The 23,342-nt window shown below is 39.9% G+C and overlaps 1 protein-coding gene and 1 long non-coding RNA gene across 2 annotated transcripts in view; both read right to left on the reverse strand.

Annotated features, from left to right (window-relative positions):
* Positions 1-259: 259 nt before the first annotated feature.
* On the reverse strand, positions 260-6,437 carry LOC135550176 (uncharacterized). The gene is made up of 2 exons (XR_010457086.1): positions 5,481-6,437; positions 260-5,372 (listed from the first exon to the last, which is right to left on the reverse strand). It is a non-coding gene; the product is annotated as an uncharacterized LOC135550176 (long non-coding RNA).
* Positions 6,438-12,036: 5,599 nt separating this feature from the next.
* bco2a (beta-carotene oxygenase 2a) overlaps positions 12,037-23,342 on the reverse strand; it is a 116,588-nt gene continuing 105,282 nt past the window's right edge. The window contains exons 11-12 of the mRNA XM_064980745.1: positions 20,410-20,520; positions 12,037-14,799 (exon numbers count right to left, since the gene is read on the reverse strand). Of these exons, the coding sequence (XP_064836817.1) occupies positions 14,683-14,799; positions 20,410-20,520 (228 nt within the window). The 3' untranslated portion in view covers positions 12,037-14,682. The remainder of the gene's footprint in view (positions 14,800-20,409; positions 20,521-23,342) is intronic.

The following is a 23,342-nucleotide window of genomic DNA, read 5'->3' on the forward strand; positions in this document are numbered from 1 at the left end:
ATCTTAGGCTTGTGTGCGACTGCTCAGCCATGGAAAGCCATTTCATGATGTTCCTGACAAATATTTATTGTGCTGATGTTGCTTCCAGAGGCATTTTTTAACTCTGTGGTGAGTGTTGCAACCAAGGACAGTGCTTCAGCACTCGTCGGTCCCGTTCTGTGGGCTTGTTCATTTTATATATTTTTTATTTAACTAGGCAAGTCAGTTATGAACAAATTCTTATTTACAACGATGGACTACCAAAAGGCAAAAGGCCTCCTACAGGCAGGATCTTTATTTAAACAACATAAAATATAAATATAGGTCACATCACGACAAGAGACAACACTACATAAAGAGTGACCGAACATATCAAGGGAGCAACACATGACAACACAGCATGGTAGCGACACAACATGACAACAACGTGGTAGCAGCGCAAAACATGGTACAAATATTATTTGGCACAGACAACAGCACAGCAGCCAGAACTGTCAGTAAGAGTGTTCACGATTGAGTCTTTGAATGAAGAGAATGAGATAAAACTGTCCAGTTCGATTGTTTGTTGCAGCTCGTTCCAGTCGATAGCTACAGCAAACTGAAAAGAGGAGCGACCCAAGGATGTGTGTGCTTTGGGGACCTTTAACAGAATGTGACTGGCAGAACAGGTGTTGTATGTAGAAGAAGAGGGCTGCAGTAGATATCTCAGAATTGGGGGAGTGAGGCCCAATCTATAAATGATGTCTCTGTAATCTACCATGGGTAGGATGATCATCTGAATCAGGGTTAGTGTCACGCCCTGACCATAGAGAGCCCTTAGAGAGCCCTTGGTTCTCTATGGTGTAGTAGGTCAGGGCGTGACTAGGGGGTGTTCAATATTTCTATGTTGGTGTTTTGTATGGTTCCCAATTAGAGGCAGCTGGTAATCATTGCCTCTAGTTGGGGATCATACTTAGGTAGCCATTTGTCCCACCTGTGTTTTTGGGATATTATTTGTGTTTGTGCTTGTAGCACCACTGAGGTTAGGTTTCGTTGCTTGTTTATTTTTTTAAAAGTTTCACTGCAAATAAAGATGTGGAACTCAACGCACGCTGCACCTTGGTCCCGTCATTATTACGAATGTGACAGTTAATTTGGCAGTTGGTAAAGAGGAGCGATTACTTTAGAGGAAACCAAGTCTAGATGTAACTTTAGCCTGCAGCTTTGATATGTGCTGATAGAAGGAGCGTGTATTGACAAGCCATACTCCCAAGTACTTGTGTGAGGTATTTGAATTTGGCGCTCTGCATTTTCCCTGGCAATTGGCCAAGTTGGACATTTTGCATACCGCCTACATGTGGAATATGTGGGACGGTAGCGTCCCTCTTGGCCAAAAGCCAGAGAAAATGCAGAGTGCCAAATTCAAATACATTTCTATAAAAATCTAACTTTCATGAAGTTTACACGGTTATATGGTAATTACATGGTATTTGTGCCAGCTCTCCATAGCGCAGCTTCTAATTAGTTCACAATTTTCCACAATAACAAGAGAGAGACATTTGATATTTTCTGAGAATAACCTGCATTCTATAAGTGAACCTGAATGCAAACACTTCTACACAAACAAAATGACAGTGTCATTGCGACATTCTAGGTTTACAGAAAGCTAGCTAATAGCTTGCTGAGAGATAGTGGACTTTACTCCACTCCATGGTGAAGGAAGTTCCTGATAAACTTCCCCAACCATGTGGAGCCGAGACCAGGCTTTGTGGAATTTTGCTCCGACTACATCGATTCGCCCAAGGTCAAAACTTAAAAAAATGTGAATTATGAAATGCCCAACTTGTACCTATATCCTCTGTAGTTGCATGCATTTCTTTGTTTGCTTGAAATCCATACATTTTAAATAAACCTTAATCAAATGAAACCACCAACTGTTTACTTTAAGATGGCAACTCTCAAATAGGAAACAGTCGGTGGTTGTATTTGATTAAAGTTTGTTGAAAAAGCCTGGTCTCGGTTCCACGGCGTTGGTGAAGTTCCTCATAAACTTCCTTCACCATTGAGTGGAGTTTAGTCCACTAGCTGACAGAATACATTCATAATGAAAATATACATTCAAATACATGAATGACATACCTAGAAAGACACACATACACAGTGTCTTGGTGAAATGCTTTCAGAAACTGTAGTACTGTACAGGATCTGGATATCACGATATAAAAACACATTTCACTTTTCACGAAGTTCATGGCAGCTTAGCAAAGCTAGCATAACCCATACTAACCAGTGGATGGGAGAGGCTATATAGCTCACCAGCTTGTAGTCCTAAAAAACGGAAGTGAGTTACCTCTGGTTCATTTAGCCATTCCTATGGAGAAAATGAATAGGGAAAGAATAGGGAGGGGAGGTGTCACGGTGGACTGACTACAGCGGTGGGGAATGCCTCAAGATTAAAATGTAATTTTCAATATTTGCAAGTTTGACTAAATATTAGCACTTCACTCCATATACTCGCGGGCAATAGATTTCAATCTGGATAACAACACAAAACAAATTATGAGGCTAGAGAAATGTATCGACCAATATCATCAATACAATTAACACCAAAACATGTCAGAAAGTAAGCATGGAGAACCAATCCCCAAAAGAAAACGTGACTCCTCAACGGACACAGACAATGTCTTCTTTTCACCACCGGGAATGGTATGCGTGGAAACTGACTTGCTAAAGTTGTCAAATTATAAACTGATCATACTTGAACAAGTCAGTAAAGATATAAAGGAGTTGAAGGCGAGCCTCGAGATGATTGACGAAAAAGCTGTGACAACGGAGAAAGAAACAAGCTAAAACGTACACTCAATGCAATTGAAACAGACGTTAAAACCTGTTAAGCCTACCCCCTACTTTTTCGAACATTCTGTTAAAAATCGTGCAACATTTCAGCGTCCTGCTACTCATGCCAGGAATATAGTATATGCATATGATTAGTATGTGTGGATAGAAAACACTCTGACGTTTCTAAAACTGGTTAAATCATGGCTGTGACTATAACAGAGCCTGTGTTTCATCGAAAAGCGCAAGAAAAACTGATCACTGAAAACTGGAAAAAGTATCAATGTGCCACTTGCATGTATTGTTTATGGGAAACCAAATTACATGGGGCTGAGATTGCAAGTCCTACAGCTTCCACACGATGTCGCCAGTCTTGTCAATTGCCTGGGCTTTGTTTCTTGGTCAAACGAGTAAGAGAGAGCCCATTCCTTCCGGTCTCCGACAGGATGTTTTGGAGGAGAAATTTTCGACCATGAGTTCAACTTTTTTAATTAAAAAAAATGACGTTGCGTTTTAAAACACTGTTTTTTCCTGGATCACACACTTTTCATAGATCGATATTTAGTGTATATATGGACCGATTTAATCGAAAAAAAGACCCAATAGTGATGTTTATGGGACATATAGGAGTGCCAACAAAGAATCTCGTCAATGGTAATGAATGTTTTATATTTTATTTCTGCGTTTTGTGTAGCGCCGGCTATGCTAATTCCTTTGTTTGCGTCCCCTTCTGGTATTTCGGCGTGTTTTACCTGCTATCAGATAATAGCTACTCATGCTTTCGCCGAAAAGCATTTTACAAATCTGACCTGTTGGCTAGATTCACAACGAGTGTAGCTTGAATTGAGTACCCTGTATGTGCATTTTAATGAACGTTTGAGTTTTAACGAGTGCTATTAGCATTTGGTGTAGCGCATTTGCATTTATTGTTGGCAAGGTGGGACGCTAGCGCGTCGGGTTGCCCAGAGAGGTTAAAGAACTTAGAAAGGAGAACACGTTTCTGAGAGAAGCCTTACTTGAAACACAGACTACATATATGAGAGAAAATCTAGTACTTACTGGTATCAAATAAAGATTGGGTGAAGATCCAGAACATGTGGTGAAAGAATTCTTTCTTATAGCGCTACAGATCTCAGGTGATACTGTTGACAAAATTAAACTCTAACATTTCAGAAAGAGGACAGATATATGAGCGCCCAATCGTTGCCAAATTTGCATTCATTGAAGACAAACTAATGATTAAAAAGCCTGGGTAAAAGATTCGCTGGCACAAAAATAGGCATGAATGATCAGTTCCCGAAGGAAATTACAGAACGGTACAAAGATCTGAACCACTCTTCAAGGTGAATAGATTAAAGGGAAACGTGTAGCTCTTATAGTCGATAAACTGTATATTGATAACCAATTGTTCCGAGACACCAAGACTACTCCATGGCTATTTTAAATATTACAAGTTCCCATAGAGGATTTGAATAATGGAACACCCAATACTATCCATGGTAGGGATTGTAATAGAAAGAAACTAGGAAAACAATAAAATACAACAATCGATAAAGAAATAAACTACAAATAGACTATACCATTCAAGATAGGGAATGTTGTAAAATAATTAGTATTCAACTTCCTATTTATAGTGTTAATCAACAGATAAGACAGCATTAGGCAAAATATTGATTATTTATATAATACATCTTCAAAATATAAGGAAAACAAAAGTACACAAAAGCCAGATATTAGGTAGGAATCAAACACAGCAAACAGAGGACATAGATGGCACAGTATGTGGGTATGTGCAGGTGTAATGTGATGGAAGGTGGGGTGGTGTGTGTTTTTGTGTTTGGAAAAGTGTGGAGATAAGTGAGTGAAAAAGGAAAATGGTTGTAGATGCCAGAGGCCATATGCATCTGCCAGCTGGAGTTGTGACAGAGAGAGCTTTCAATTTTGTGCAGATATGGGATATACAAAAGATAGTTTATTTATTTATTGTCCAATCATGATAGAACAGTGACCAACCCTTGTAATGTGGACACTGGGAGTCTAGAAGCAGGTGGTAAGTTTAATATAACAAAGAACATGGAACGATAGGAGTAGTGTGTTAACATGAATCAGAGAAACAATACTGCCTGGGGAAAGAACATAAGAGAGTGTAAGATAAAGGGGAGGTAAAGAGAGAGGTAATGGAGTCCAGGTGTGCCTCATGATGAAGCCCAGGTGGGCGTAATGATTGATGCCAGGTGCACGTAATGATGGTTGCCAGGGCCGGTGGCGAGTAAACCTGCGACGTAGAATGTCGGAGGGGAGGAGCGGAAATAGACATGACAGTACCCTCCCCCTGATGCGCGGCTCCAGACGCAGGACGACACCGGCCAGAGGCCGGCCATTCCGGGCGGTTCCACTGTAACCCAACACCGCTCCTCTGGGCCGTACCCCTCCCAGTCCACCAGGTCCTGGAGCCAACCCCCACGACGTAGGTAGTCCAGTAGGGATCTGACGGCATAGGCGGGACCTCCATTGGTGTCCAGGGGGGCCGTGGGGTGTCTTAGGGGACAGCATTAGCCAGGGGATCAGGAACCACCAGCCTGAGAAGACAGACATGAAAAGAAGGTAAGATACGGTAGTCACTGGGAAGCTGTAACCTATAAGTCACCTCGTTGACCCTCCGGAGAACCATGAATGGTCCCACAAACCTGGGGGCTCAGCTTCTTGCAGGGCAGGCGGAGTGGGAGGTTCTTGGTAGAGAGCCAGACACGATCCCCAGGATGGAACATTGGAGTCTCACTGCGGTGGCCGCCTGCCTGCTCCTTCTGAAGGTGGACAGCATGCTGTGAGACTCGCTCAACACTTCTTATGTGCGCCTGAACCACTCAACCACCACAGGAGCTTCGGTCTGTTCCGGGGTCCACGGAGCCAGGGCCGGCTGAAAACCTAGGACACACTGGAAGGGAGTCAGCCCGGTGGAGGAGTAACTTAACAAATTCTTGGTGCACTCCACCCATGGAAGGAATCGGGCCCACTCTCCCTGCCGGGCCTGGCAGTGACTCCTCCCCAGCTCCTGGTTCATCCTCTCCACCTGCCTGTTAGACTGAGGCCTATACCCTGAAGTGAGGCTGACCAAGACCCCAAGCTTCTCCATAAAGGTTCTCCATACCTGTGATGTGGATTTGGGGCCTTGGTCAGAGACAATGTCCTCCGGAAGGCAATAATGCTGGAAGATCTGCTGGAACAGTGACTCAGCGACCTGGAGAGCAGTAGAGATACCAGAGAGAAGGTTGAAACAACAGAATTTTGAAAGTGTATCCACAACCACCTAAATGGTGGTGAAACTGTTGCTGCTACCGTCTCTTATGATCGACAATAACTTCTGGACATCAGAAAAGCGAGTAAACTCCCACTGCCATCTGTTCTTCTTGCTAACGTGCAATCATTGGAAAATAAAATTGATGACCTACTGTTAAGATTATCCTACCAACGGGACATTAAAAAACTGTTACATCTTATGTTTCACTGAGACTTGGCTGAACAAAGATATGGACAATATAGACCTAGCAGCATTTTCCATGCACCGGCAGAACAGAGACACTACCTCTGGTAAGACGAGGGGTGGGGGTGTGTGTCTTTTTGTCAATAACAGCTGGTGCGCAATGTCTAATATTAATATTAATAACAGCTGGTGCGCAATGTCTAGAATAATATTTTAAAAATCCAGAAAAACGCATGTCAAAAATGTTCTAAATTGATTTGCATTTTAATGAGGGAAATAAATATTTGACTACCGCTCAATCAGAAAAATGTCTGGCTCCCAAGTGTCTTTTATACAGGTAACGAGATGAGATTAGGAGCACACTTAAAGGGAGTGCTCCTAATCTCAGTTTGTTACATGTATAAAAGACACCTGTCCACAGAAGCAATCAATCAATCAGATTCCAAACTCTCCACCATGGCCAAGACCAAAGAGCTCTCCAAGGATGTCAGGGACAAGATTGTAGACCTACACAAGGCTGGAATGGGCTACAAGACCATCGCCAAGCAGCTTGGTGAGATGGTGACAACAGTTGGTGCGATTATTCGCAAATGGAAGAAACACAAAAGAACTGTCAATCTGCCTCGGCCTGGGGCTCTATGCAAGATCTCACCTCGTGGAGTTGCAATGATCATGAGAACGGTGAGGAATCAGCCCAGAACTACACGGGAGGATCTTGTCAATGATCTCAAGGCAGCTGGGACCATCGTCACCAAGAGAACAATTGGTAACTCTACGTAGTGAAGGACTGAAATCCTGCAGCACCCGCAAGGTCCCCCGCTCAAGAAAGCACATATACATGCCCGTCTGAAGTTTGCCAATGAACATCTGAATGATTCAGAGGACAACTGGGTGAAAGTGTTGTGGTCAGATGAGAACAAAATGGAGCTCTTTGGCATCAACTCAACTCGCCGTTTTTGGAGGAGGAGGAATGCTGCCTATGACCCCAAGAACACCATTTCCACTGTCAAACATGTAGGTGGAAACATTATGCTTTGGGGGTATTTTTCTGCTAAGGGGACAGGACAACTTCACCGCATCAAGGGGAAGATGTATCATCAAATCTTGGGTGAGAACCTCCTTCCCTCAGCCAGGGCATTGAAAATGGGTCGTGGATGGGTATTCCAGCATGAACATGTCCCAAAACACACGGCCAAGGCAACAAAGGAGTGGCTCAAGAAGAAGCACATTAGGTCCTGGAGTGGCCTAGCCAGTCTCCAGATCTTAATCCCATAGAAAATCTGTGGAGGGAGCTGAAGGTTCGAGTTGCCAAACGTCAGCCTCAAAACCTTAATGACTTGGAGAAGAGAGAAGATCTGCAAAGAGGAGTGGGACGAAGTCCCTCCTGAGATGTGTGCAAACCTGGTGGCCAACTACAAGAAACGTCTGACCTCTGTGATTGCCAACAAGGGTTTTGCCACCAAGTACTACATCATGTTTTGCAGAGGGGTCAAATGCTTATTTCCCTCATTAAAATGCAAATCAATTTAGAACATTTTTGACATGCGTTTATCTGGATTTTGTTGTTATTCTGTCTCTCACTGTTCAAATAAACCTACCATTAAAATTATAGACTGATAATTTCCTTGTCAGTGGGCAAACGTACAAAATCAGCAGGGGATCAAATACTTTTTCCCCCCATAACCTGCTATATAAACATTAAGCTGACCCCTGTGCACCTGGCTATGGCTAGTCTAACCCACTGAGGTATAATAAGAACTGGACACAAGATGTCCAACTTGTTTTCAAGGTCATCTAATCTACTCACGTTCGCATAGGCCGATTCATGAACAGTCAATATCCAAGTTGCATCGGGTTTAATACGGAACATCACATGCGCACTACCTCTCAGTGCGGGTCCAAAATATTGCTGGCCAAAAAAAAAATCATTAATTTAGATTTTTGTGCAAATATATAAATATATTTGAAAATCACATTTACATAAGTATTCAGACACTTCATTCAGTACTTTATTGAAGTGGCTTTAGCAGTGATTACAGCCTCGAGTCTTCTTCGGTATGGCGATACAAGCTTGGCACACCTGTATTTGGGAAGTTTTCCCATTTTTCTCTGCAGATCCTCTCAAGCTTGGTCAGGGTGGATTTTTCCAGGTCTCTCCAGAGATGTTCAATTGGGTTCAAGTCCGGGGTCTGCCTGGGCCACTCAAGGACATTCAGAGACTTGTCCCGAAGCCACTCCTGCATTGTGTTGACTGTGTGCTTAGAGTCCTTGTCCTGTTGGAAGGTGAACCATCGCCCCAGTCTACATTGTAGAATACTAGGGAAGACATCAAAACTATGAAATAACTTATATGGAATCATGTAGCATTCCAGGTGTAGCTGTCTGAGAGAATGACAAGAGTGTGTAAAGCTGTCATCAAAGCAAATGGTGGCTACTTTGAAGAAACTATTTTGATTGAGCACTTTTTTGGTTACTAAATTATTCCATATGTGTTATTTCATAGTTTTGATGTCTTCACTATTATTCTACATTGTTGAAAATATTCAAAATAAAGAAAAAAAATTGATTGAGTAGGTGTGTCCAAACTTTTGACTGGTACTGTAGATTTCACCTTGTTCATATAGTTGGCAGAAATTGTAAGGGATTAAATATAGACGACTGGCGGAAGGAGAAGAGGATTTGGTAAAATAAGGGTATGTTGCTAACATCTCGGTAAGTAGCTATTGTAACTAGCTAGCTAGCTTTTTTGCAACACGCTAGCCTAGTATTCATTGCAAATATCTGACTGCTACTAGGATAGTAATTCTGTACCAGACCAAATGCATAATTAAGACAAAAAAATACTTAAATAAAATATGGAACAAATTAAAATTGCTCAATATCTTTCTTTTTGGATCAAGGTACATAGTAGCTGGTTAGCTGACAGCAAAGATGTGCAGCAGCTTGCAGGGATTTGTAGTTATGCATGATGTCTACTTTGGCACTAATTAGCATTTTCAAATCGGAGAGTTAATACAGTGCCTTGCAAAAGTATTCATCCCCCTTGGCGTTTTTCCTATTTTGCTGCATTACAACCTGTAATTTAAATGTATTTTTATTTGGATTTCATGTAATGGACATACACAAAATAGTCCAAATTGGTGAAATGAAATGAAAAAAAATAACGTGTTTTAAAAATTCTCAAAAATAAAAAATGGAAAAGTGGTGCATGTATTTGTATTCACCCCCTGTGCTATGAAGCCCCTAAATAAGATCTGGTGCAACCAATTACCTTCAGAAGTCACATAATTAGTTAAATAAAGTCCACCTGTGTGCAATCGAAGTGTCACATGATCTGTCACATGATCTCAGTATATATACACCTGTTCTAAAAGGCCCAGAGTCTGTAAGACCACTAAATAAGGCGTACCACCAAGCATGCGGAACCATGAAGACCAAGGAGTTCTCCAAACAGGTCAGGGACAAAGTTGTGGAGAAGGCCAGATCAGGGTTGGGTTATAAAAATATCTACAAAACTTTCAACATACAACGGCGCACCATTAAATCCATTATTCAAAAATGGAAAGAATATGGCACCACAATAAAACCTGCCAAGAGAGGGCTGCCCACCAAAACTCACAGACCAGGCAAGGAGGGCATTAAAATCAGAGCGGGAACAAAGAAAAAAAAGATTACACTGAAGGAGCTGCAAAGCTCCACAGCGGCGATTGGAGTATCTGTCCATAGGACCACTTTAAGCCATGCACTCCACAGAGCTGGGCTTTACGGAAGAGAGGCCAGAAAAAAGCCATTGCTTAAAGAAAAAAATAAGCAAACACGTTTGGTTTTAGCCAAAAGGCATGTGGGAGACTCCCCAAACATATGGAAGAAGGTACTTTGGTCAGATGAGACTAAAATGTAGCTTTTTGGCCATCAAGGAAAACGCTATGTCTATTGCAAACCCAACACCTCCCATCACCCCGAGAGCACCATCCCCACAGTGAAGCATGGTGGTGGCAGCATCATGCTGTGGGGATGTTTTTCATCGGTAGGGACTGGGAAACTGGTCAGAATAGAATGAATGATGGACGGCGCCGAATACAGGGAAATTCTTGAGGGAAACCTGTTTCAGTCTTCCAGAGATTTGAGAGTGGGACGGATGTTCATCTTCCAGCAGGATAATGACCCTGAGCATACTGCAAAAGCAACAATCGAGTGAAACATTTACATTTCTTGGAATGGCCTAGTCAAAGCCCAGACCTCAATCCCATTGAGAATATGTGGTATGACTTGCTGTACACCAGCGGAACCAATCCAACTTGAAGGAGCTGGAGCAATTTTGCCTTGGCAAAAATCCCAGTGGCTCGATGTGTCAAGCTTATATAGACATACCCCAAGAGACATGCAGCTGTAATTGCTGCAAAATGTTGCTCTACAAAGTATTGACTTTGAGGGGGGGTGAATAGTTATGCACTCTCAAGTTTTCTGTTTTTTTGTCTTGTTTTTTTTGTTTGTTTCACAATAAAAAATATTTTGCATCTTAAAAGTGGTAGGCATGTTGGGTAAATCAAATATACAAACCCACCCAAAAATCCATTTTAATTCCAGGTTGTAAGGCAACAAAATATCAATGGCAAGGGGATGAATACTTTCGCAAGCCACTGTAGAGCCGAATATATTGATAAAAGTTTCCTTGTCCGAGAGAGATTAAGTTATCAAAATATAACGCCAAGGAAAGCCTACATGAAATACACACCTTGTTTGAAGTGGTTTTAATATCCCATATGAGAAAAATGTATGATAAATAATTGGGACCATTTACATGTTTGACTGCTAGGTTTTATGTGTATAATCCACTGTGGGGTTCTATGGTATATTAAATTAAAAGCCAATTTATGCTTGATCCAAAAATGTGGTAGGAGGCTTCGTATGAAAGCCCTGATGTCTGCGGAGGCCTTTTTGCAGTAAATTCTGTACAGCCACTTCAGACATTGGATTGGTCATGCAGAGCCTTTTATCTGGAGATGACATACTGGTCTTTGCAACCACCCAACTGCAGTACCACATTACGCTAGTAGAGATCACTCATACCACATGAGTAACATGAAAAACAAATCAAACCACCTTCCGGAGACACCTGAAACCCCACCCCTTCAAGGAATACCTAGGATAGGATAAGTAATCCTTCTCCCCCCCCCCCTTAAATGATTTAGATGCACTATTGTAAAGTGGCTGTTCCACTGGATGTCAGAAGGTGAATTCACCAATTTGTAAGTCGCTCTGGATAAGAGCGTCTGCTAAATGACTTAAATGTAAGAAAAAGTCACAACTTACAGGGACATTTGTAACCCTGTTACACCTGGACCACTAACACTCCCTCAAGGCTTATCATAATACCTGAGAATCCTAGAAGAAACACGATTACTTTTATTTACATAGGCATGCATGTAGGTTGATTGGCAGAAAACTCAGCACTGTACAATAATACACCCACTGGAACTCAAGGTAGGACCATAGGATGACTGAAAACAGAGTTTGTATGTTTATTGGATTGGATAGAGAGAGAGACAGGAGAGGAAAGAAGTGTGTTGAAAGACCCGTGGTCAGATTTCAAATCATGCTCTAAGACTCTCAGTGGTATATAGCGTTCTAGAGGAAGCAGCTTAGACCACTAGAGCGGCTAGACCACCCCAGGCCTCTGGTGGCTTTACTATCAACTACATTTAATTCAATTTATATATCAATAATGTCAATGACTGATAAAGGTCAGAAAACAAATTAGAAACTTTTATAGTATCACTTTTAATTAGAAATGTACCACAGAACATAGTAAAACAATTTCTATAAAATTGACAAAAAATACAAATGATTGTTAGTGGATATATGCGTGCGTAACTTAAGGTAAACTAAGGCATCAGTTTCTGCACTGTATAAAGTAATTAGTTCTGCTAACAATTATTTTATGTGGAAACCAGTTGCCTAGAACCATTTGAGTAACCCAACTCAGAGTATTTCATTTTTCAATACTTAAAGTAATAAAGTGACATCACCACCCATATGGTCTTAAATTGTAAATACTTAACTGTTTAATGTTTTATGAACTTTTTGAAACTAAATTGCATGATGTTTTACTGATCTATAACGATTGAAGTTACTTGAACATGGATATTTGTTGTAGTGAATGGACACACAGTCTCTCTCATTTCAAAAAGGAGTTTGATAAAGTACAATTAGAATTTACATATAAATGCCTAGATTACTTTAATTTTGGTGAATCTCATATACATTGGGTTAAAGTTATGTACAGCAATGGTTACTTAGAAAGTATTGAGCTTTTAAGAGGAGTAAAAAGCTGTCCATTGTCTCCATATATATTATTATGGCCATTAAAATTATTAAAATTTATTAAAATTTGATCCAACAAGAACATCAAGGGGTTAGAAATCCAGGGGTTTTAAACAAAAATGTGTCAATGTATGCCGATGACTCAAGTTCTCTTAGGTCTGCAATCTGGATCCCTGCACAGTCTCATTGAAGATCGTGATCACTTTTCTAGCCTCTCTGGACTAAAACCTAATTATGAAAAGTGTACCAGATTACGTTTTGGATCGTTAAAAGTGAGTTTTTACACTACCTTGTAGTTTGCCAATAAAATGGGCGGAAGATGAAGTAGACATACTTGGTTTTCATATCTCAAAAAATATAAATTAACTTACCACAACCAATTTCAATAGAAAGTTTGCAAAAATAGATAAGATTCTGCAACCATTAATCATATTTATTAACTCTTTGGTTCTATCACAGTTTACTTAATAATGGCATTGCCTACTCCAGGCGACTTGTATTTTTAAAATCATATGAGCAACAAATAGTTCACTTAATTTGGAAAGCTAAACCAGACAAAATAATTAATGTGTTTAGGGGGCTAAAAATATTAAATATTAAAGCATTAAACCTCTCACTAAAAGCTTCACTCATACATAGATTACACTTAAAACCAAATTGGTTTTCCATTAGATTATTAAGAAAGGTTAATCCTTTGTTCAAAAATTGCCTTTATACAGATTACAACTTCTCATTTCCGACGAATTGAAAATGAAACTGTTTAAAGTGTGCCCTTTCATAAACAAGCCATACAAAGCTGGTTACAATTTCAATTTTACCTCCAGAAAAGACAGAACAAATATTATGGTTAAACTCAAATACTGATTAATTTAAAAAAAAACATTCTTTATGGAAAAAATGTTTTAAAATGGTATTATATTTATTATCGATATTATCAATAGAGATAGTGGAGTTAAGTAACATATGCAGCTATCAAAAATATATGGGAATGTCTGCTCAATGCAAAGTTACAGCCAATTGATTGCAGCATTACCAAGGGCAAGGGGAAGAGGGGGAATGTTTGGAACTTGTTTGTCTGCCATATACTATGCCATACAGGTTGCAAAATAAATGGGAAGAGATTTTCGATGTACCGATTCCATGAAACATGGTATATGAACTGATACAAAAAAGTCAATTTGATTCAAGACTGACTTTTTCAAATAAAATTATTATACAAAATTATTGCCACCAATTTCATGCTATATATATAGGGCATACAACTATCTCAGCAATTTAGATTTTTCTGCGAAGAGATAATTTATTATGGTATTGCCCCTGTGTACAGTAGCAACATTGACTCAACATTAACCTTACAAAGAGCAGTGTTGGGCAATTTCAATCAATCAATAATATAAGAATTATCATAGGAAAGGTTTTCATCTTTAGCTTACAATCTGTGGATAATATGCGATGAGAAAGGTTCAAAATTCATGTGTGATTAAAGAGCTTGTGTTTGGTCATTTATTATTATTATTATTATGTGATTGCTCTATATAAAAGTACCATGTGTGTAAAATGTATATGTAAAATGCGTGTATACAGCATATTCAGACCCCTTGACTTGAATGGTAAATAATGTATGGTCATTTTGGAGTCACTTTTATTGGAAATAAGAATAGAATGTTTCTAAACACTTCCATTGTACATTATTGTGGATGCTACCATGAAAATGGAAAATCCTGAATGATTCGTAAATAATGACAAGTGAGAAAGTTACAGACACACAAAAGACACAAAATACTTTCACCATTACAATAACAGAGGAGGTTATAATTTGTGTGGGGGGGTATGCTGTTTGTGCATCTAACTTTCTCACTTATCATTATTCACAATTTTATTCAGGATTATCTGTAATCATGGTAGCATCCACATTTTAACATGTAACGTAGAAGTGATTAGAAACATATTATATTCTTATTTACAATAAAAGTGACTCCATAATGACACACCACATTATTTACCATTAATTTCTATTGGTTACAAAATAATCTGAGGGAGGGAGGGAGGAAGGCATGGGTGATTGTTAGGTCAGTAATGCTGATCTAGGCAGTCGGGTTGAAGGTACCATGGAAACCGTAGGGAATATTGACAGGCACCTCGGCTCTCCCCAGCTCCTCCCATGTCTTGGCATTCAGAACCAGGAGGAATGTACTCTTATCCTGCACAGAGAGATAGAAGCTTCCATATTAATCTACATCAACACTGTAGAACATTCTAGATTAACCTCTATCAACACTCTAAAACATTCCAAACTAATCTCTATTAATACCATATCCGTATGGCATGTTTCTGAAATGCTGTAACTTGTGTCTAAAATAACTGAGGTTGTTACCCAGTGAATATCGCCATTTGACCCTAATGAGTGGATGAGAAAGGTGAACAACCTGAACAGGCTCGTTGTGTGAATATTATTGATGACAATGGTTGTCCAAACCACCCTGTTTAAATGTTTTTCAAATTTTCTGTAGCCCTTTACACTTGTACCTGTATAAGTGTTAAGGGAATTTTTATCTATAATGACTAATTATGTATACATTTCAATCAGGATGTACTAATCAGAATACTATTATGTTACTGTACATGTATGAATTTTCTTTCTTGATCCCAGTACTGAATATAATGTGTGTGAATGTGGTCAATGATTTTAGTGGCATTTTGAGAGATAGGAGAAAAAGGAATTACTGTTTAAATCGGTAAATATATATATATTTAAGAACATATATAAATAGCACAGATACTTCTTAAACTAGATAAGACATTTGACAGAGAATTGATACAGGATTGAGATGAATGGATGCCCAAGGGAGAATTGGACATACATGACAATGTCAGAAAATAAGGATAATTTACTAGTCCTACCAAAGTCATTATTTAGGGTATATAAGGTTGTTACCTGGGCAGAGCCAGGTATCAAAAGGGGGGTGGGTAAGTTAGTGGCCTATTGGATAATAAACTAATAATTAAAATAAATAAAAATTAGCTAACAAATAGGCATAGATATAATCAGATAAAACATATGAGAAACTGTTTGTTAACCAAGCCTGTATGTCCAGGGTTTTATGCATTACAGGTGAACTACAGGTGAAGTCACTCAATCCAGTCCCCGAGGCTTGTTGGGGGACCATACCAAGGACCTGGTGACAGCTAGCTGAAAGAGCTACCCGGATTCATATCGCACGGCGGGAGGGTAAGACAACAATAAACAGTGTTCGAGAGGAGAACTGGAATTAACAGAATTCCGGGGGCCATCTCTCGAATGAAGTAATCCTCCCTGTCTTTGTTCATAGAAGTGAAGGTGTGTCTGGCTCTTGCTAGTGATGTGTTCTCGGGGAGAGGGTGGGGCTTCACATGGAAGCTGTTAGTCTGAGCTGTCTTATCATGGGTGCCATATTCCTGATACAGCACGTCCTATATGAGTATGCGGAGAGTGGTAATTTGACCCATGGTTTAGACGATGAGGATTTTGTTCCAAAACAAGCATAAGAGATCCCTAGATCTGGGTAGACAGGAAGTTAGAGTAGAGGTTGGGAAGGTCTCTCAATTGAGTTTTATGTAGACCAAATGGGGTCTCTAACTACATGGCAGTCTAGGACTCTGAGCCATTATGGCATATATCGGTGCAGGTTCCCATATTGATCGTGGACACAGGTCATAGCTCATTTGGAGAGAGAGGGCTATATGAATCCACTCACCCAGTATGGAAGGAGGTGGAGTATAGTGAAGGTGAGAGTTTTTGATTGTAATCCGGAGAGAGGGATGTATTGCATAAAGATACGCCTAACCCTTTAAACAGTAATGAAGGAGGATCTCGGGTTGTGGTATGATGGATATGACCAGTTCTTGGCCGACACCCTAGTACGGTTCCGGGTAGAGGAGGTTAGGCCAGTATGGTAAAGCTGTTCACGAAAGCAGGAATGCCAGATAATGACTGTTGCATTGACTTGCACGATTTATATCCACAGGTTCCTCCCTTTACTGTGACCGGAGGAATTATTATTACTGTATTGGCGAGGTTTTACCGCAGATTGGACAGGATTATGCTCCCTTGTACATTTGGGGCCTTTCACACTCAAATTATGTTTCAAATGGGTGAAAAGGTTTCGGGTCTCTTGATGACAAAGCATTGATTGGACAGATGAGTTATGCAAAAATCAAATACTAGCTTAGAGTTACATTTGGGAATGCGTGGACTGGATTAATTATATTTATTTTCACACAATTATCATTCAACAGAACAGACGAGACATAGAATTGCATTAAGTTTAGCCGTGATTAAATGGGTGAAAAAGAGCTACTGGCTCCATCGGGTCTCTTGATGACAAAGTATAACATTGATAACATCTGTGGACTGTTTTACTGGGGGTGCCAGATGAGTTCAAAGCAAAAAATGACAATAGATGGTGAGGTACCAGCGGATTCCAGGTTCTGACCCGTGGAGTGCTAAATGCATGTCTACAGAAAAAGTGGACGAATCTGGATCCTTCATTTGCGGGGAATTTATGTTTGAGGAGACCATTTTTGATGTTTAGGGAGGCTAGGTTGTATCCTGTTTCAATATTAGACTGTTTTTTTTTAAATGAAGATTGTAACAAAAATCCTGATAAGAAGAGTTATGATTCTGATGTAGGCCTGAGAAACAGTCATGGCGAATGCAAGTAGTGGGTTATGTTTAGGTGACGTTTTGATGTCAAGAAATATCTCTAATAAAAATAGAAATAGGCTTTTTAATATTACAATATAACTACAATGTGTGATTGGATGTATAATATTTAATCAAAGGGTGGATATGTTAAGGGAATTTTTTTATCTATAATGACTAATTATGTATACATTTCAATCAGGATGTACTAATCAGAATACTATTATGTTACTGTATATGTACTAATCAGAATACTATTATGTTAATGTATATGTACTAAACAGAATACTATTATGTTACTGTACATGTATGAATTTTCTTTCTTGATCCCAGTACTGAATATAATGTGTGTGAATGTGGTCAAGAGTTAGAACAATGACGGTCTGTTCCTTGGTAGGAATGAATGAACTAAATCTTCAGACTGGCTAGAATGCTTATCTACACCGGAAAACCTTGGCTCAGTCGTAAAATTATATTAAATTGGTAGTGAGATGGATGTGGGAAGGCTTGAGATACAGCCTTTGTACTAGAACGGAGATGGCACGGGTTGGTGTTGAAACTAATGACGTCATTTTCAGTTTATAACCTGTGGTAAACTGTATCGTATTCAGTATTCTCGAGAATAAACTCTGTTGTTTGTCTTTAAGACTGGGCTCTGTCTATTATTATAGAATAAGGTTCTTACAAATCCTTATGAATTGACAGTGTTTAATTTTAATTGTGTATTAAAACATAGAGAAATATAATTCCTTTAACAATAAGGATAACAAAAAATGAAAAGCACCTCAATTGAACGCAGCGGCTGTAGAGTAACATGCCTTACATGATGTTAGAGCTCAGAGTCTCCGCTTGAAATATATAGCCAATACATTTTGTATTGAATAACAGTAATTTACATTATGATTTCAGTTAGAAAACATTTTCATAATGAACAGTTAGCATGTGCTTATCGTAACAAGGTGTTGTTGCAAGGTTGCCATAAAGTGTTTCTTTACATGACCTTTGACTGTTGTGAAGCACAGTAGTGGTCTAGTGGTGACATTAGGAACTGCATGTTACTGCATAGTTTGAATTTGGTGCAGTTTCAGATCTACTTTGAGACAAAGTTTAATTCATTCAGCCCTTCCTGTTCATTAGTGTGCTTGTGGTGCTTCAGCATAAACACTTCTGCATTCTTATCCACTGCCAAAAATAGGTACAACTTAAAAATGTGTCTAAGAAGATAAACTGAACAAGTGTTTTGTGTTTTTACATAAAGTTAATTATTTTTACACGTTGTACATTTTCCACACAGCTTCAATTCAAAATCGATTGAATAGATCTCACTAATCTACACACAATACTCCATAATGACAAAGTGAAAACATGTTTTGTTAGACATTTTTGAAAATGTATTAAATAAAGACATCTAATTTATATATTCACAACCTTGAGTCAATTAATGTTAGAATCAGCTTTGCCAGCGATTACAACTGTGAGTCTTTATCGGCAAGTCTCTAAGAGCTTTGCACACCTGGATTGTACAATAATTATATTTTTTATTTTTTAAATCTTCAAGCTATGTTAAGTTGGTTTACAAGATTTACAAGCCAAAATCAGTCAATATTGTAACTAAGCCACTCAGGAACATTCAATGTCATCTTGGTAAGGCACTCCAATGTATGGTTATGGTCCTGCTGAAAGGTGAATTTGTCTCCCAGTGTCTGTTGGAAAGCAGACTGAACCAGGAATATCCTCTAGGATTTTGTCTGTGCGTAGCTCTATTCCTTTTATTTTTATCCTGAAAAACTCCCTAATCCTTGCTGATGATAATCATTCCCGTAACATGATGCAGACACTACCTTGATTGACAATATGGAGAGTGGTACTCAGTGACGTGTTGTGTTGGATTTGCCTCAAACATAACACTTTCTATTCAGGACATGAATTTATTTTCTTTGTCACATTTTTTTTGCGGTTTTACTTTCGTTCCTTATTGCAAATATATTTGTATTCTGTACAGGCTTCCTCCTTTTCACTGTGCCATTTAGGTTGGTATTGTGAAATAACTGCTACAATGTTGTTCATCCATCCTAATTGTTCTCCCTATCACAGCCATTAAACTCTGTTTTTAAGTCAACATTGGTTTCATGGTGAAATCCCTGAGCGGTTTCATTCCTCTCCAGCAACGGAGTTAGGAAGGACACCTGTATCTTTGGAGTGACTGGGTGTATTGATAGACCCTCCAAAGTGTAATTCATCATGCTCAAAGGGATATTCAATGTCCGCTTTTTTAATTTTATCCATCTACTATTAGGTGTCATTCTCTGTGAGGCATTGGCAAATCTCCCTGGTCTTTGTGGGTGAAATCTGTGTTTGCAATTCACTGCTCGACTGACGGACCTTACAGATCATTGTACGTGTGGGACACACAGATGAGGTAGTCATTCAAAAATCATGTTAAACACTATTATTGCACACAGTGTGAGTCTATGCAACCTATTATTTGACTTAAGCACATTTTTTACTCCTGAACTTATTTAGGCTTGCCTTCACAAAGGGGTTGAATACTTACTGGCTCAAGACATTTCAGCTTTTCATTGTTAATTAGTTTGTAAAACATTTCTAAAAACAGAATTGCACTACAAGATTATGGGGTATTGTATGTAGGGGGTATTATGGGGTATTGTACACAACCTCTCCGGCTGTAACACAACAAAATGTGGAAAAGGTCAAGGACCTGAAGGCACTATAGTTGCTTTTTGGTGGTTATCATGGAAACAACAAATAAAATATACTATTCCATTTAAATTAGAATATTTAGTTAATAAATGATAATTTGGAGCACATTGTGTAATAAAGATGGTTTGTGTTTCATTCCATTTCTAAAAAAAAGTAATATAAATTGGTAGATATATTGGTAATATGTGACTTTTGCCTCCCTAAAATCCCATATCGGTTGGCCTGAATTTTGTTGTCTGAGTGAGTAAAATGCTGTAAATTACAAGGACTCTGTGCATTTTGGAAGATAAGATGTTGAGGATTATAATAAACACAGATTTGATGATACAAGCATGGGTCCAAATTCTCTGTATTTCTTTGTTATAATTTCGCTAGTCATGTGTGCGATATAATGACCCATGACCTTTACCTCAGTGGGCGTGACCACCACGGACAGGATGACCCCATCGTCCTCCTCCACGGCGTCCGGCGAGGGAACGAAAACAGGCTCTGAGGGGAACAAACCCTTCTGGTACCACACCTTGAAACAGAGAGAGAGCAGGAGATGCAAACTGGGACCCCAAAAGGTAAAGATGGTCAATCTTTGAAAAGTGAAAGATAATAATTTTTTTCTTCAGAGAACAAGTACATAATATACATTAAATTTGTCTCATTACTCCTAACTTCCCAAAACACAATAGACAGTGAAAATAGTGTCCCGGGGAACGGGGGAGTTGGGCTCTTTGGTCTGCATTTAAGGTTTATCATGACATGCAACGATAATCGCAGTCTTCCCAGAGAGGAATACATAAGGCACAATCACATCTTTCTTTTTTGCCGGTTTTGTTTTTCCAGGTTTGAGATATTTTTCAGAATTTCACTCTCGTAATCACCATTTTTTTATAGGAACAGTCCACAACAATGCTTAAACCTTAGAGATCTAATTAAAATTACAAGAGGGGATTGGTCATAAACCCTCAAAGTTCAATAATGGGGATAAAATGGCAGCAATCTTGGTCAGAGAGAAATCCAAAAATGAATCTAATTGGAATGTATGGCAGTAAGGCATATGTGATGCATTTCCTGCTTTTACTTATGCAGGGAAAAAAAAGTACAAAAAAAGTAAGACATTAGAATTATAATCAACCTAAAAAAAACAGTTTATATGGGTTTTATACACTTTTCCTGTATAAATTGCCTCTAAACAACATGTAAACATACCATAAATGTCTCAGATTTATTTTCTTGAAAAGCTGTGAATGCTATTATATGATACAATATTAGTACTTGTTGCATTTACAACGTGTCTAAGTTCTATCATCAACTGATTTCAGAAAGCAGTACTGCCAACTCTCACACACTAGCCTTGAGACAAGTATTTGACCTTCTTTACACACTCACACGCATTGATTTCTATCCCGTTCTATATACTGCTATATCGGTCCGCTAATACAGAACAAGTAAAGGGCCCATTGTTATTTCATAGTTTTGATGGCTTCACTATTATTCTACAATGTAGAAAATTAAAGAAGAAACATTGAATGAGTGTCCAAACTTTTGACTGGTACTGTGTGTGTATATATATATACACAAGACTGTTCAAAACTTTGGTGTCCTTGTTTTGAAAGAAAAGCACATTTTGTGTCCATTAAAATAACATGAAATTGATCAGAAATACAGTGTAGACATTGTTAGTGTTGTCAATGACTATTGTAGCTACAAGCGGATGATTCTTCATGGAATATCTACATAGGCATACAGAGGCCCATTATCAGCAACCATCACTCCTGTGTTCCAATGGCACGTTGTGTTAGCTAATCCAAGTTTATAATTTTAAAAGGCTAATTGATCATTAGAAAACCCCTTTGCAATTATGTTAGCACAGCTGAAAGCTGTTGTTCTGATTAAAGAGGCAATAAAACAGGTCTTCTTTATACTAGTTGAGTATCTGGAGAATCAGCATGTCACGCCTTGGTGTTAGTATTTTGTGTTTTAGTTTATTAGTTAGTCAGACCAGGGTGTGACATGGGGTTATTATGTATTGTATTTTCGTATTGGGGTTTGTAGTGTTTGAGATTGTAGCTGATTAGGGGTGTGTGTGTGTTAAATAGGTTGGCTGCCTGAGGCGGTTCTCAATCAGAGTCAGGTGATTCTCGTTGTCGCTGATTGGGAACCGTATTTAGGTAGCCTGGTTTTTGCTTTGTATTTCGTGGGTGATTGTTCCTGTCTCTGTGTAGTGTGCACCAGTCAGGCTGTATTAGGTTTCACGTTCTGTTTGTTGTTTTTGTATTTATTAGTTATTCGTGTATAGTTCGTTAGTTTGTCTTCCTAATAAACATGAGTAACTTACACGCTGCATTTCGGTCCGACTCTCTTTCAACAAAAGAAGAACGCCGTTACAGAATCACCCACCACACTCGGACCGAGCAGCGTGTCAACAGGCAGGAGCAGCGAAAAGAGGAGCCGCGTATTAAGGATTTCTGGACATGGGAGGAAATCCTTGACGGAAGAGGACCCTGGGCTAAACCAGAGGAGTGTAGCCGCCCAAAGGTGCAGCAGGCGAAGAGGAAACAGGAGCTGGAAGGAAAAGGACCCTGGGCTCAGCCTGGTGAATATCGCCGCCCTAAGGAGGAATTAGAAGCGGCTGAAGCGGAGAGGCGCTGGTATGAGGAGGCAGCACGGCGACGTGGATGGAAACAGGAGCAGCCCACAATGGAATACCGTATGGATATAACGACGTGGGAAGAAATAGACAGGTGGGCGGCCGACCCAGAGAGAGTGCCGGAGCCCGCCTGGGATTCGCTGGAGCAGTGCGAAGAGGGCTATAGAAGAATGGAGTTGAAAAGAAAGTCACGGCGGCGCAGAGCGAAACCCGAAAAGCAGCCCCAAAATTTTTTGGGGGAGGGCTATCAGGGAGTATGGCTGCGTCAGGTAGGAGACCTGCGCAATCTCCCTGTGCGTACCGGGGGGCTAGAGAGACCGGGCAGGCACCGTGTTATGCAGTGGTGCGCACGGTGTCCCCAGTGCGGGTGCATAGCCCGGTGCGGTATATTTCAGCTCCGCGTATCGGCCGGGCTAGATTGAGCGTCGAGCCAAATGCTATGAAGCCGGCTCTACGCATCCGGTCTCCAGTGCGTCTCCTTGGGCCGGCTTACATGGCACCAGCCTTGCGCTCGGTGTCTCCGGTTCGCCTACATAGCCCAGTGCGGGCTATTTCTCCTCACAGCACTGGCAGGGCAACCGAGAGTATTCAACCAGGTAAGGTTGGGCAGGCTCGGTGCTCAAGAGCTCCAGTGCGCCTGCACGGTCCGGTTTATCCAGAACCACCTCCACACCCCAGCCCTCCAGTAGCAGCTCCCTGCA

This window comes from Oncorhynchus masou, chromosome 12 (assembly GCF_036934945.1).
Source record: "Oncorhynchus masou masou isolate Uvic2021 chromosome 12, UVic_Omas_1.1, whole genome shotgun sequence".
NCBI classification, from domain to species: Eukaryota; Metazoa; Chordata; class Actinopteri; order Salmoniformes; family Salmonidae; genus Oncorhynchus; species Oncorhynchus masou.